The sequence below is a fragment of the Coturnix japonica genome, chromosome 11, assembly GCF_054131305.1.
Source record: "Coturnix japonica strain WE chromosome 11, WE-NBRP24, whole genome shotgun sequence".
NCBI lineage: Eukaryota > Metazoa > Chordata > Aves > Galliformes > Phasianidae > Coturnix > Coturnix japonica.
Window position 1 is genome coordinate 9,409,040 of NC_140673.1, and position 12,424 is coordinate 9,421,463.

Sequence of the window (12,424 nt, forward strand, 5' to 3'; positions counted from 1 at the left end):
GTCCCTAATTTGATTAAAAATATTATCACAGAAGTGATCTATTATACACGTTATCCCTTTCTTGCAGCTGCTGTACAAGTTACTTTCAAATCTAAGTGGGAGTGAAGGCCTAAAGAACTAGAAAACAATGTTTCTTTACCTGAAATTCTGCCTCCAGCAGAGAAGGTTCACTTGGAGGATCTTTTCTTTTCAGATTGTTAAGATAGGAATGTAGTTCTGAGAGGCTGACCTCTGTTTCTCCGTACTGATTGTATTCCACTAGTGCTTGATGGATAAGGATGTACTGTGACTGGTGTTTTCCATTTGAAAAGTTTAAGAATTGAATTATTTATGAGTTAGCAACTATCAACCACTATTTCTTATGTTGTAGTAACATTAAACATTATCATTAAGCAGCCACTACATTCAACTACTAAAAATCATATGGGCTTCCAAGTTAAATATTTTGGAGCACACAATGTGTTAAATGAAAATAAATATATGTCACGTCAATAAAAAACCATGCAATTAAGATTTGAAAGATTGGAAAAAAACCTTAATAAGTTAAAAATATTCACCCCATTAAGCCTGCAATTGTACTCTCAGCTGAAAACCCTGCCAGACAGTTTCTTCAGTACAAGATTTATTTGACTATGCAAGTTCAGTTCTGCTTCTTTGACTTATGAGCTGCATGACAAAAGCTGGATTATCAAATCTAGGATGTAACTGTCTTCTTTCTCCGGCATCTAAACTTAATAAGACTAAACTTGTTAAATTTAAACTAAACAAAAAACTGCTGGAAGTTCTTCTCTCACCTAATATTTTTCAGAGCTGGATTTTGTATAAAATTCTTTGTCTGGATTTTAACAGTATCCACAACTGAGCAGAGCAGTTCTGAGAAATACTGATGAAGAACTAGTAAAAGAGAGTTTTAAGTGAAAGGAACTTTAGCAAGATACCTCTACTTGAACCATGAGGCACCGCTGCCGGCGCAGCTTCACAACATAGCCGTAAACATCCACTCTGCCTTCTGCATCCAGCCCCTCCAACATAGCATCAATTCCAATGTAGGTCCCAGTGCGCCCAACTCCAGCACTGCAAAGTGTAAAGGGATTTGATTATCTCACTGGAAATTAATTGGCAATACTAAAAATGATGAGTCTGATTTTTAAATGCTTTTTAATTACAATAAGTCCAGTTCTGTCAGTCATTGTGCTTACAGCCAGAGTAATGCAGCATTTACCTGGCTGCTTTTCAAAAGTCTACGTATCCTCAGGTTTAGTCAACTTGAAAAGCAAATGATCCATCAGAAAAAAGGCCTTCCCTTGCATCTTTAACTACCTTTCTCTCAAGTAATTTGGGATAAGCCAATTACTACTAACTTTTGCTAGCTCCCTTCTAGTGAATAGATTAATTTCATATTCATTTAACATAAAATAATCATTATAATTTTTTTATGATTTACCTGCAATGAACTACTATCGGGCCACTAAAAAAGTTGCTGAGAGCCTTTACTCTGCGTCTAAGTTTGAGAAGGAGATGTGGATCCTCAGGAACACCATGGTCTGGCCAGCTGGTGAACTGAATATGAGTGACATCTCTTCCAGATGTTCTTTCTCTTCCCTGGACAAAGAGAAGTATGACTTCTTAAAATATATATATATATTTATGGAAGGCCAAAATCAAATGCAGATACACAAAAGAAAAATAAGGACAAAAGTAATCAAATATTGAAACAGAAATTGCTGACAGTTTGGTGTCATGTGAGGCTCCCAAAGGCCTCTCAAGTTATATTTTTCATATTCACTTTTAATTAAAATTAACTGTCAAGAGCTGTGAATCAGTAATTCACAATGACATTATTCTCAGGCTAGCCTAACTGTGATCCAGAGCATAATATGTTTCACCATTCCATTCATAAATAACTCAGTTTATAGCTCTACTTGTTTCAAGTTGTACTGGTTAGTAATTTTCTCATGTTTCCTAGAAGTAGTCTGCTGAGGGCACCTTAGGTTAAGAATAATAAATAAAATAATAAAATATGAACAAAATAAAGATACATTTAACTGTAATCCATAGTAGAAATAGACACAGTAAAGCTGTAGTTCTCATCATTCTCATAGTTCTCATAGTTCTCATGTAGTTCTCATGTAGCAATTTTTTGCTTTTTGGGTTAGTCACAGAGCAATTATTTACTCACTTATCTCACTTAGTTGCAATTTTTTGCATTACTGGAAGGTAATGAGACAGAAGAAAAGGAATTTCCAGCTGAAATAATGACTCAAAATGAGTGGATTTGACTGATTCTTCTGCTCAAGATATCTCAGTAGAATTACACTGAGTTTTAATGCTTTTATCTGAGAATTAAGTTTCACTTACCCTCACTAAAATTTATTTGCAAAGGGCGTGAAAGGAGCATTTAGCCTTATGTGGCAAATTTTGTTCTCAGTTACTCACAGAGCAAATAATATATTTCAGATGTGTAAAGAGAGAGCAGTTAACCAAACTTATTGACTCTTCACATAGCCAGATGGTAATTTTATAATGTTTATATTTATAACTGCAATTGAGATCACTCGAATTTGTAACAGTCCTACTGTACAATAATCATGAAGGAATGTAACAGTGTCCTATGAGTCACATTGATTTTGCAAAAGATAATTCTGAGGTGCACATAAAATTTCTGTATTAAGGAACAAGGCATAAGAAAAACATGAAGTATTAAGTATTTCCATACTTAACACATTAACAGATTCCCCTTAAACACAGTACAGATACTACAAAAAAATAGTTTTTAAAGTTGGGAAATACATGTCTAACTCACATTTCCTGAAAGAAATGACGCCCACATCCAACACGTTCTCTTCTAAACAAAATGTTACTTGGGAAACACAAGCAAAGCATCTTAAATTGCTAGCTAACTCTTCTCAAGCTATAAATAATCTCTTAACAAAACCTACAGCCTGACCCCCATTCAGCCTTATGCTCCTAAGTCAACTTACATTTGTGATGTGTAGTTTCTGAATTATATAGTCTGGACACGTTTTACTTTCGTTGATCTTCACAATAATGTCCCCATATGTTGCAGAGCCATTCTCCATTGATGGCCAGTACTGGGCACATTTGTTCTACGAATATAGGAAGTTAATTGGTGAGTAGAATGCTAGCAAAGTGGCAGACAGCAGAGAGTTAGAACAAAGTCTGATTTAAAATAGGCAGTAACTTCATACAGTTTTCCAGATCCTCACAGGCCTTGTCCTCCCCTGAAAAGGCAGTCAATGCTTAGGATGTCATTGCCAAATAATTCCAAATATCTATGGAATTTAACTTGGAACACAAAGTGGGAAAAAATCTTATATACTAGGTAATAATGTGAACAACTCCATGCAGACCTTGTTGTCGCCTGAAATCTGTAGATTGTTGCTAATTCTACAGCATCTTTTTCAGCCTCCAGTGAGGAACTTTGCTCATGCTTGCTGATAAAAACAGCTTGGAAATGCTTTAAATCTGCATGCTGTTAATCTTTTAATCTTTAAAAGCTATCAAAACTTCTTGCCTGCTCTATATGGAGTAAGGAACATAATCAAGCCAGAAGCATCCAACTTTCCCAATTAAAGGAAGGGAAAAAGACAATAGATATAAAAAAGATTCTTAATTGAGGGCATTGGCAGGATATCAGAAGAGTCTAGACAGGGGAAAACACAAATGATGCATTTTTTGTCACGACTACAAAAAGCCAGAAGTCTACCTCAAGCCCTTTTCTGGACTTACACTTGGAAGCCCACCCTCTACTACTTACAGCTGTAAATAAAGTGACATTTTCTGATGAGCGATAATTCCATAAAGGAACACTATTTTGGCATGCTATCCAACATAGGTTTTGACAAAGTCAGAACAACAAAGAATGGAAACAGACGACTGAAGGAGAAAATGTAATCCACCAAAGCATAGCAACCCATTCTGTTTTCAGTCAAAAGAACGATGAATGGATGGATGGGCATTTCTCACCCTGTTTCCTTCCTCACAGCGAGTAACCATGACAATAATTGTTGCTTTCTGTTCCCAGATCATTCTCCAGAAATCATCTGTGGTTTCATCCTTGGGGCCTAGCAGAAGAAAATTTATTTACTGCGAGGGTTATGTGGCACTGTGGAGTCTCCTTTGCTGAAGACATTCAAGACCTGCTGGGATGCATTCCTGTGCAACCTGCTGTAGGGAACCTGCCTTCGCAGAGGGCTGGAATCCATCTCCAGAGGGCCATTCAAACCCCTATGATTCTGTGATTGTGTGATATTTCAAGGCATTTTTTCCAGAGTACAGCTACTCAAAAGCTGCCTTGTTGATGTTAGCCCTGCAGTCTGAAAAGCGAAGCAGATACCATGCAAATAACAGCCACAGATTTGCTTTTATTAGGGCTGCTGCCATTAGGCTGCACTTTAAAATTTTCACACGTTTTCAAGCACATAGCTGTGAAATGTGAAAACTCCTGGAGTAAAGTTATGCACCATCAGAAGTCTACGTCTGAAGTATTATTTGTTCACTTTCACAACATTCTCCAAGCCAAAAGTTATTGGAAACATTTTCTCATTAAATTTTAAAATGTCAAACTTAATTTAAGTTTACTTATGACTAAAAAGAAGCGATTGAAAGAATAAAACAAATAATTTAGGGTTAAATTTACCTTGTGCTGCAATATACTTTCTCGGTTCTTTGAAGCCCTATTAAAATATACAATGTTATTCAACTCAAAACCAAAACAAAACAAAAAACAAACAAGCAAGAAAAGAAGCATGAGCAAGACTTTATAAGGCTTGTAGCTCTAAAAATGATTTCCACATCCAACAGTCCAATAATCTCATTGTTAAATGGAACGAACCACATGGGGATATCTGCAAAGCTGTTTAATGCACAAAATGCACAGAACAGAAAACTTCTTCAATAAGGCCTATAGCTTTGTACAAGTATAACTCACATCAACATAACTTGCGTTGATATAGTCTGATCCTGGGTCTCCTGGAATCTCAGAGAGCTCAACACGGTTATGATCATCTGTTTAAATTGTTTGAAACAAAATAATTATACTCTCACAAGGAACTGAGAAAAGAAGTACCAATACGCCACGTAAAAACCATAGGAATACTCACATGGAAGAATATCGATGTAACGGTTTTTGTTCTGATTATGGCTCCTCTTGGCCTCCTTCATTGAAAACTTAGTGAAAATTCTTGGAATGCTCTGTAGGTAACAATGTTTATTTGATTGGTAATCATGTACTTCAAATAGCTCTTGTTTACAATCAAATAAATACAGAAGAAATTTGGTACTGCTAAGAATCTGAAAGACAACATTTTGTTTCATACAAAACTATTTCACATATTTCTTTCTTTTATAATGATCATTAAATTTATTTCCTTTTGTTATATATCTCCAGGAAATTGTTTATAACCCCAATCCCACATAGTAAGAGAGACTAGAGATAATCTATCTCGAAAAGTACTTTTGAATTAGATTTTTTTTAGCTATTTTTGCTGAAAACCATCTCCAGAAAGAGAAGGAAAAATTGTAATATGATCTAGCAATGAGGAGAAGTCGGTAGCAAAAATAGCAGGAGCCTTATGTGACCATTGATGAGAATTCACTCAGGTTTCTGCTCTTTGAGTTTTATTTGTAAGCAGTACATATACTTCAGACATGCTCTTGAAAAGAATTCTTCCCACCACCTGGCCACAAATCTGTGGTATATTTCAAGCCAGTGACAAACCTGAAATTCATCCAAGAAAAGTCTTCCTTCATCCGCAATCTTCCTCTTGTATGTCTCCAACAGTTTCTCTGAAGGTATTGGCTCTATGTTCAAAAGCTGTCTTTCATCATCTTTAACTGTGTAAATATGTCGAACATTTATCTTTACTGGCTTTTAAAATACAAATTACATTTCAGCAAATGTGATTCTCAAACTATCAGCTGTATTAACAAAAGGACAAACCCATTTATTTTAACTGAGCATGTTAATTTTTCACGAACCGGTGTCCCTCAGGAGATCTACAAGCAAACAGGTCCCAGGAATAACAGGACTTGCCCCAGCTCTGCAGTGGAATTGAGGATACACCAGCAGGAGGCTGTGTGTGGGGCCTCAGCGTGAATGGTGCTTTTGCACAAAGTGGCGGTTGTCACACCTGGGTCACTGCAACAGACAGCCCAAACACCCACCACTGCTACGTGGGCGTTGTAATTGTTTACTGGCAATGGTAAACTGACTTACTGTATAAACAGCCTGTTCACATTTCTCTTGAAATATAACAACATATGTTGCTTATTTTTCCTAATTTTCTCTGACATATTCTCCATCATATTCTGTTGTAATAATCTGCAATACTAAATTTAATGATAACAATTGACAAGGCTTAACATCTCTAACTATATTTTTTCACTTGTTTCAAAGATTTCTTTAAGCAATTAAATGTGTCTGAGCAAATGGATTTGAATATCAATATTGCATAACATCCCATTTAATACAAGGGCTGCACTGAAAGCATTGCTTCCTTCTTATTTCATAATACTGGCCCATTTCAGCAGTGGCAACAGCAACAGCAGGTCACCTTCACTGGTGCAACATGCAAGCTCTTGTTCTTTGCCGATGTAAATGTACACCCAATTGTGGTGACAGTGTTGAAAAACACTGTGGCTGAGAATTTGCTCTCTCAAGCAGTGCTATTTTACTCCTTCCCATGAAAACATATAGGAGGCATCACTTTTGGAGTAGCCTATATATGCACTCCATTTTTTTTCTTTAAGCTTTCTAGTATTCACTGATTTAGTCTTTCCTCATAAGCTTTGAAATCCTGTCCAAAATCTTGCACACGGTGTCTAGTTTCAGTCTCTGGAATTTGAAAGCCTTAAAAAATTTACAGTGATAAAGTACTGCTTTGTGTTAAAATCCTTGCTTTGAAGAAGGTATATTGGGAAGGAAAATTCTAGGTGAAGCAGCATTTGATTCTGAAGTTGCTTTCAGGGTTACAAATGTGATGACTTGTCAGAGATCACAATTGTTTTTTTTTCAATGAAATAATTAGAGTTTTTCAAACTGATAAAATTTTAGTTCACGTATAAATGCTCTAAAACATATTTGAAATTTAATATTTCAAAAACACTCAAGTTGTTGTTTTTTTCTGCATTTCCCTGGATTAGGTAATATCATGCTAATATTTGCAATCTACATATATAACCTAGAATGTAAACATTTCAAAACTGGCAGTCAGATATCTCACCACCTGTTAAGTATAAAGGTACTCACCTACAAGGCTGATGACTTCAGAAGAATTGCTGTAAGAGGCAAAAGAATCTGTAAAAGCTTTGACTGATACAACACGTATCTGATAACAAGTTAAATAAATGCAGTTTCACATAGAGACACCAAGGCTTTTCAGTAACCAACAGACAGCATTATAAGCTCACTGTAAAACAAGAATGCTGCAGCTGAGGCTGACAGCCCCTGGGTAGATGTGGTTGGGATCTCTGTTGTCCTGCACTGAGCACCAATAAGAAGGAAAACAAAGGAGATGCATCAAAAAGTGTTACTGCTTGCATAATTCCATCCTTAACACTCATAGGAAACATCTTTAACTTATTGTTTGGAGTGACTCCTCACACTACCTTTGCTTTTCTTGTTAAACATGTGTCAGAAAGCTTACTCATATGTAAAATATAAATTAAATAATAATAAAATTAAGTACTAAAACAGAACAACTCAACCTCTTCTAGAGTCATATAAGTGAAAATTGATTTTGCTTACTGAATTAGAAAAGTTTGAGTCTGAGTAAGAGCAGCTCCCTGCCCTCCTATTTGGAAAAGAATGGATGAGAGGATCTGGAAGAGATGAACTCCCCGGTTTAACTGTGGCTTTCAAAGTGGCTGAGAGACTTCTGAAGGATCTGTTCTAAGTCCTCCTTCTCTGCCAGCAGTAAATGTCCCCTCACATGTTGCACAGCACACTTCACAGTGGAAGCAGCAGTCAGCCTGGTGTTCCAGTACAGTGCTAAGGGAAGGCAATAGCTGTCCTGTCCCAATATACCATCCTAGAGACCCTGTCAAGTCAACCCAGAGATGTCTGTAATAAACAGCTTCTCTGAGATGCGTGAATCCAAACTCAAAACAGTCCCAAGAAACTGTGTCATTTCCAATACTTATAATTGAAATCTTTTAGGAGAGGTATTCCAGGTAACTTGTGAATATTTTTCACAAACATAGTGACAAGCATTTTCTCCTAGCAGACTGGTCCCTCTGTGTTTCAGACAAAACGGCAGACCAGGGAGATTTTAATTTTCTCTCACTGTATTTGCATTACCAGACAAGGCAACAGGAGGGATTCCGAGTTTCTTTTGAAAGGATGAAAAGATGAATGGATGACAGTTCCAAGGATCAGAGAAATATGAGACTTCTAACACTTCTGTGCTACCACTTGTGAAATATTGTTGAAAAGCAGAAAAAAAAAAAAAAAAGAAAAGAAAAAAAAAAAGTTTTTTAAGAAAGGGAGAGAAATACAAAACTTACCTAAGCTTTTTTTGGTGAAGGTCATAGATTTTATACAGAACCAATAGTAAAGCTATTGATGTCACAACAATCAAGAACACCAAGAATATAATCAAGGCCCTCGAGTTATCTAGAGACAGGCAAAGAATAAACACATTATTTCTCAGATAAACAATTAACAGTACATACATTTCCTATTTTTTCTCTCTGATTTTAAAAAGTATGTACACAAACCAGTGCAAGGCTCTGATTTTCTTTCTTTTGGTGTGTGTGTGTCTATGTGAAAACAACTACATACTTACTTTTAAGTATTAAGTTTAGGTTTGTTATTCCAAAGTGAAAACGTGATAAAGCTACAGAAAAGGAGGGAACTTCTTCCTTACAATGAAAACTTTAACTGTAGTCCTCCATGTCCACCTGTCAAAATGCCACAGCTCACCAGCCTGGCATGGCCCTGGTCTGTGTGCTGCACTCAATGAGCAGGGAGCTGGAGCTGCCCCTAGTGTGGGAATGGGGGGGCCTCATCCCCAGGGCTGCTGCAGCTCCACCACCAAGTGCAGCCTGCCCACCACACAACAGCCCATCCTGTCATCATTTTCTGACTACGTGAATAGACGTGAAGTCTTGGGTAGTTGGTCAGAAAAAGCTCCGTTCCTCAACAGATCTCTTAACTTTCGTCTTTTTAATCTTTTTGTTGTTGTTGTTAAATGACTGCTCCTGCAAGCTCTACCAAATCATTTTAAAGTAACTAATATTCTTCAAATGAAAAAGTCATTTTTCAGTTCCTTTAATCCAGTCATTATTTTGAACTGAATTCAAAACAGGATTTCTCATATGGGAGATCTTATTCCCTGTGACTCTGATGGTTGATTAGACTTCTTTGAGAGACATCAAGGTATGTCTCCCAAAAAGATGCAATGGGAAAAGTCTTTCATTTAAATAAGTTACTTTACTTAAGTAATATGCAAAGTTCATCTTAATTTATATCTAGTCTACTATTCATTCCTCTGACATTTAGACTTTCTTAAAATATCTGGAGTTGTAGACACACACTCCATGAGAGTGGGGATTCCCTCACAAAATGCGGCTCATGGAACACAACAGCTGAATGAGGGAAAATAATTCTGAAGTGAATAATCTAAGTTAGAGGAATGAATTTCTAAATACATTAGAATGTTGCATGAGGAAACCACGGCTATGCAGGTAATTCTGAGCCACATTTGATGAGTTGCTAACATGGTGTTTTACATTAATGTTGTAAAAGGACATTTATTTTTTTTAATGCAGTTCATTGTTACCTATAGAAATAGGCAGATTGTAATATAATTCAGAATTTACACCATTACTCCATAATACACTCAAGTCAGACAGGAAAGATGCTATATGTTTTTACTTACATCTGGTATATATTTCCTCATATACTGAGTCTCCTGTATATACTCCATTAAACACAGAGATCTGTATACAGTGGGTGAGAATAATAAAAATATTAAGATAAATCAAGTAAAAATGCTTGTGTAGATTCTTTAAAAAGAAAAAATCTGCACGTCTTTCAAATATAACTATTTGCAATGAACTATTCTCACTGGCAGCCTGTTGTAGTACATCTCATGTTTCCAGCTAAGTTACAGCAAGAGAAATCTAGATCCAGAAATAACTGTTTAACTCAATAACAACGTTAAAAAAACAGGAGACATTTTCCAAAGTGAAAGACAGACAGACCTACAAATACATTCTGTTTCTAATCAAATCTCTCAAATCTGAAACCAAATGAAGTGAAATGAAGCGTCATTATTTTATTTGTTTCAATACCAAATATATAAATAGTAAACTGATTTGGATATTTATAGGCCAATTGCTGTACTGGGATTTGTTCATGAAAGGTTAAATTACAAAAGCCAAAAACAACTGCTAAAGAAGTTCATATATTTTACACTACTGTACATTAATCCCTCATTTTTCATTTTCTTTATAAAAGTCCTTCACTCTGTCCCAGGCTATTCTGTATGTTTCATGCTGTCAGACTCTATATGGAATAGCAAGAGGGCCTGACTGATATGACTAGAAACACATGCAGAGACTTGTTATGTCATAAGTAACAGCCACTTGTTTACATCTCCTGCCTGCAGACCAATAGATCATCTCCACCACCCCATTTGCCCCTTACTCTAAAATCAAGTACAGTGCACCTAAACAATGTAAATATAGGAGTTTTGCTTTATATTTAGCTTAATAAGCTCACTTACCTTAAACGTATATTTTGTCAAGTAAGAGAGATCTTTTATTATAAAATTGCATTCATTCTTACTCTTCCTCTCATCATTTTTGCTGCTGGAATTCCAAGACAATTCAAATTTTGTTTCATTTCCATACACTTTTTGACTTCTGCAGGCAACTTGGACAGCATTGTCAGCCAGCAATTTCAGTTTGAACTCAGTCACTTTCTCTGGTTCTATTTGTAAAAGAAGCGTTACTGGATCCATTCACATCATTTCAAACCAAACATTTTAACAGTATGTGTTCATGTCTACTTGTTATACCCTCTCTTAACAACGTTATGCGATGTCTTCCTTAAAAATCACAGTCCCAGTTTGTGAAATCAGTTTGGCCTTATCTGAGCTGAAAAAGCTGCCAAAGGGAACTGAGACAGCTGGGAGGAACAGAACCGAGTTGGGCTGCAAAAACACTAAGATGGCAACTACCTTTCAGTTCTGATGTCATTCACCAAATTTGAGGAATGTGGGACAACAGACAAAACATGGAAACAAGCAAAGTTTTCAGCCTGAGTATATAGGCTTCAAAACTGATGTGGGAAAGCACTAGTTGCATACACAAACAAGCATGCCAATTTAAGCTACTGTGACATCACTTGCACAAAAACAATGTTTTATTTTTCCCTATGAAGTATTTTCTCTTATTCTGTGCAACTAGAGAAAATATCCATTTTGTATCCCACTAGGTATGCAGCACTGGTGGTGCTGCACCTTGACTTCTATGCTCAGTTCTGAGCACTGGGGGAAAGAAACCAATCAACCCATTACCACCACCACTAATAAGATACGAAGCAGTAATGTCTATATCAACCCTTGTCTCCATCAGAAAATATAGTCAAAATCTGGTGGGAGAGGTTATTCTGATCTTCCTGTCATCAATTTCAAAGGAATGCAATTAAAAAAAAATATATCTAGTATGGATAAAAATATTAAATGTTTAATTAAAAATAATATTATATAATCAGAAATGAAACACTAATGATATAAATGCCGGTAAAAATAGGAATGTTACTAATCTTATGGGGAAATACTAGTAACACTTAATAAACTACAGCGAAGTCCAATAAGAAATTGCCTGTTTCCTGTGTTAGTGCCAGCCTTGTTTGCAACAATTAGCAAATGAGACTTACTTGCTGGTTTTGTTTTGAAGTGTTCTCCCGCTGGTTCGCCCAAAAAGGTTTTATTCCCATGCTTGCTTTTTTTATATGCTCTTACAGAAACAAATCCATCAGCATAAGGTTCTAAATCATCACAAGTAAAGCTGCTCTCATTCACGGAAACGTTGTCTATAAAAAGAAAAATGAAGTTAAGATTTATTTATTAATTAATTAAGATCTCTTGCACCTTGTCAAAGTTACGCAAATCCACTGTTGTGTACTTCCATCTTAATTACTTATTTTAATTACTATCTAAATTTGACAAATATTTTCTGAAACAACACATCAGGCTCTGTCTTTTCAAAACATTAAGCAGAGAATACTGTGCTAAAAACTTATCAGGTAACTGACCCTATTGGGTCATTTTTACTGCAAGACACACTCATGTGTGACAGAGTGATGTCCTGAAGTGATAAACTGAATAACCACACTGCTCGACTGGAGCAACCTCAAAGAAAAGTTAAAAGAAAATGTATGTACAAAATAAAT

The 12,424-nt window shown here is 36.1% G+C and overlaps 1 protein-coding gene across 15 annotated transcripts in view; it reads right to left on the reverse strand.

Moving 5' to 3' along the window:
* Positions 1-12,424, reverse strand: part of PTPRC (protein tyrosine phosphatase receptor type C) — a 52,539-nt gene that overhangs the window by 6,389 nt on the left and 33,726 nt on the right. For all 15 annotated transcript variants that reach the window (XM_085511088.1, XM_015869491.3, XM_085511092.1 and 12 more), the window contains 14 exons: positions 11,909-12,064; positions 10,752-10,957; positions 9,903-9,963; positions 8,527-8,635; positions 7,271-7,299; positions 5,741-5,856; positions 5,124-5,214; positions 4,952-5,028; positions 4,661-4,697; positions 3,988-4,085; positions 2,982-3,107; positions 1,445-1,602; positions 939-1,074; positions 140-289 (listed from right to left, as the gene is read on the reverse strand). In XM_085511088.1, coding sequence (XP_085367214.1) covers positions 140-289; positions 939-1,074; positions 1,445-1,602; positions 2,982-3,107; positions 3,988-4,085; positions 4,661-4,697; positions 4,952-5,028; positions 5,124-5,214; positions 5,741-5,856; positions 7,271-7,299; positions 8,527-8,635; positions 9,903-9,963; positions 10,752-10,957; positions 11,909-12,064 — 1,550 coding nt within the window. The remainder of the gene's footprint in view (positions 1-139; positions 290-938; positions 1,075-1,444; positions 1,603-2,981; positions 3,108-3,987; positions 4,086-4,660; positions 4,698-4,951; positions 5,029-5,123; positions 5,215-5,740; positions 5,857-7,270; positions 7,300-8,526; positions 8,636-9,902; positions 9,964-10,751; positions 10,958-11,908; positions 12,065-12,424) is intronic.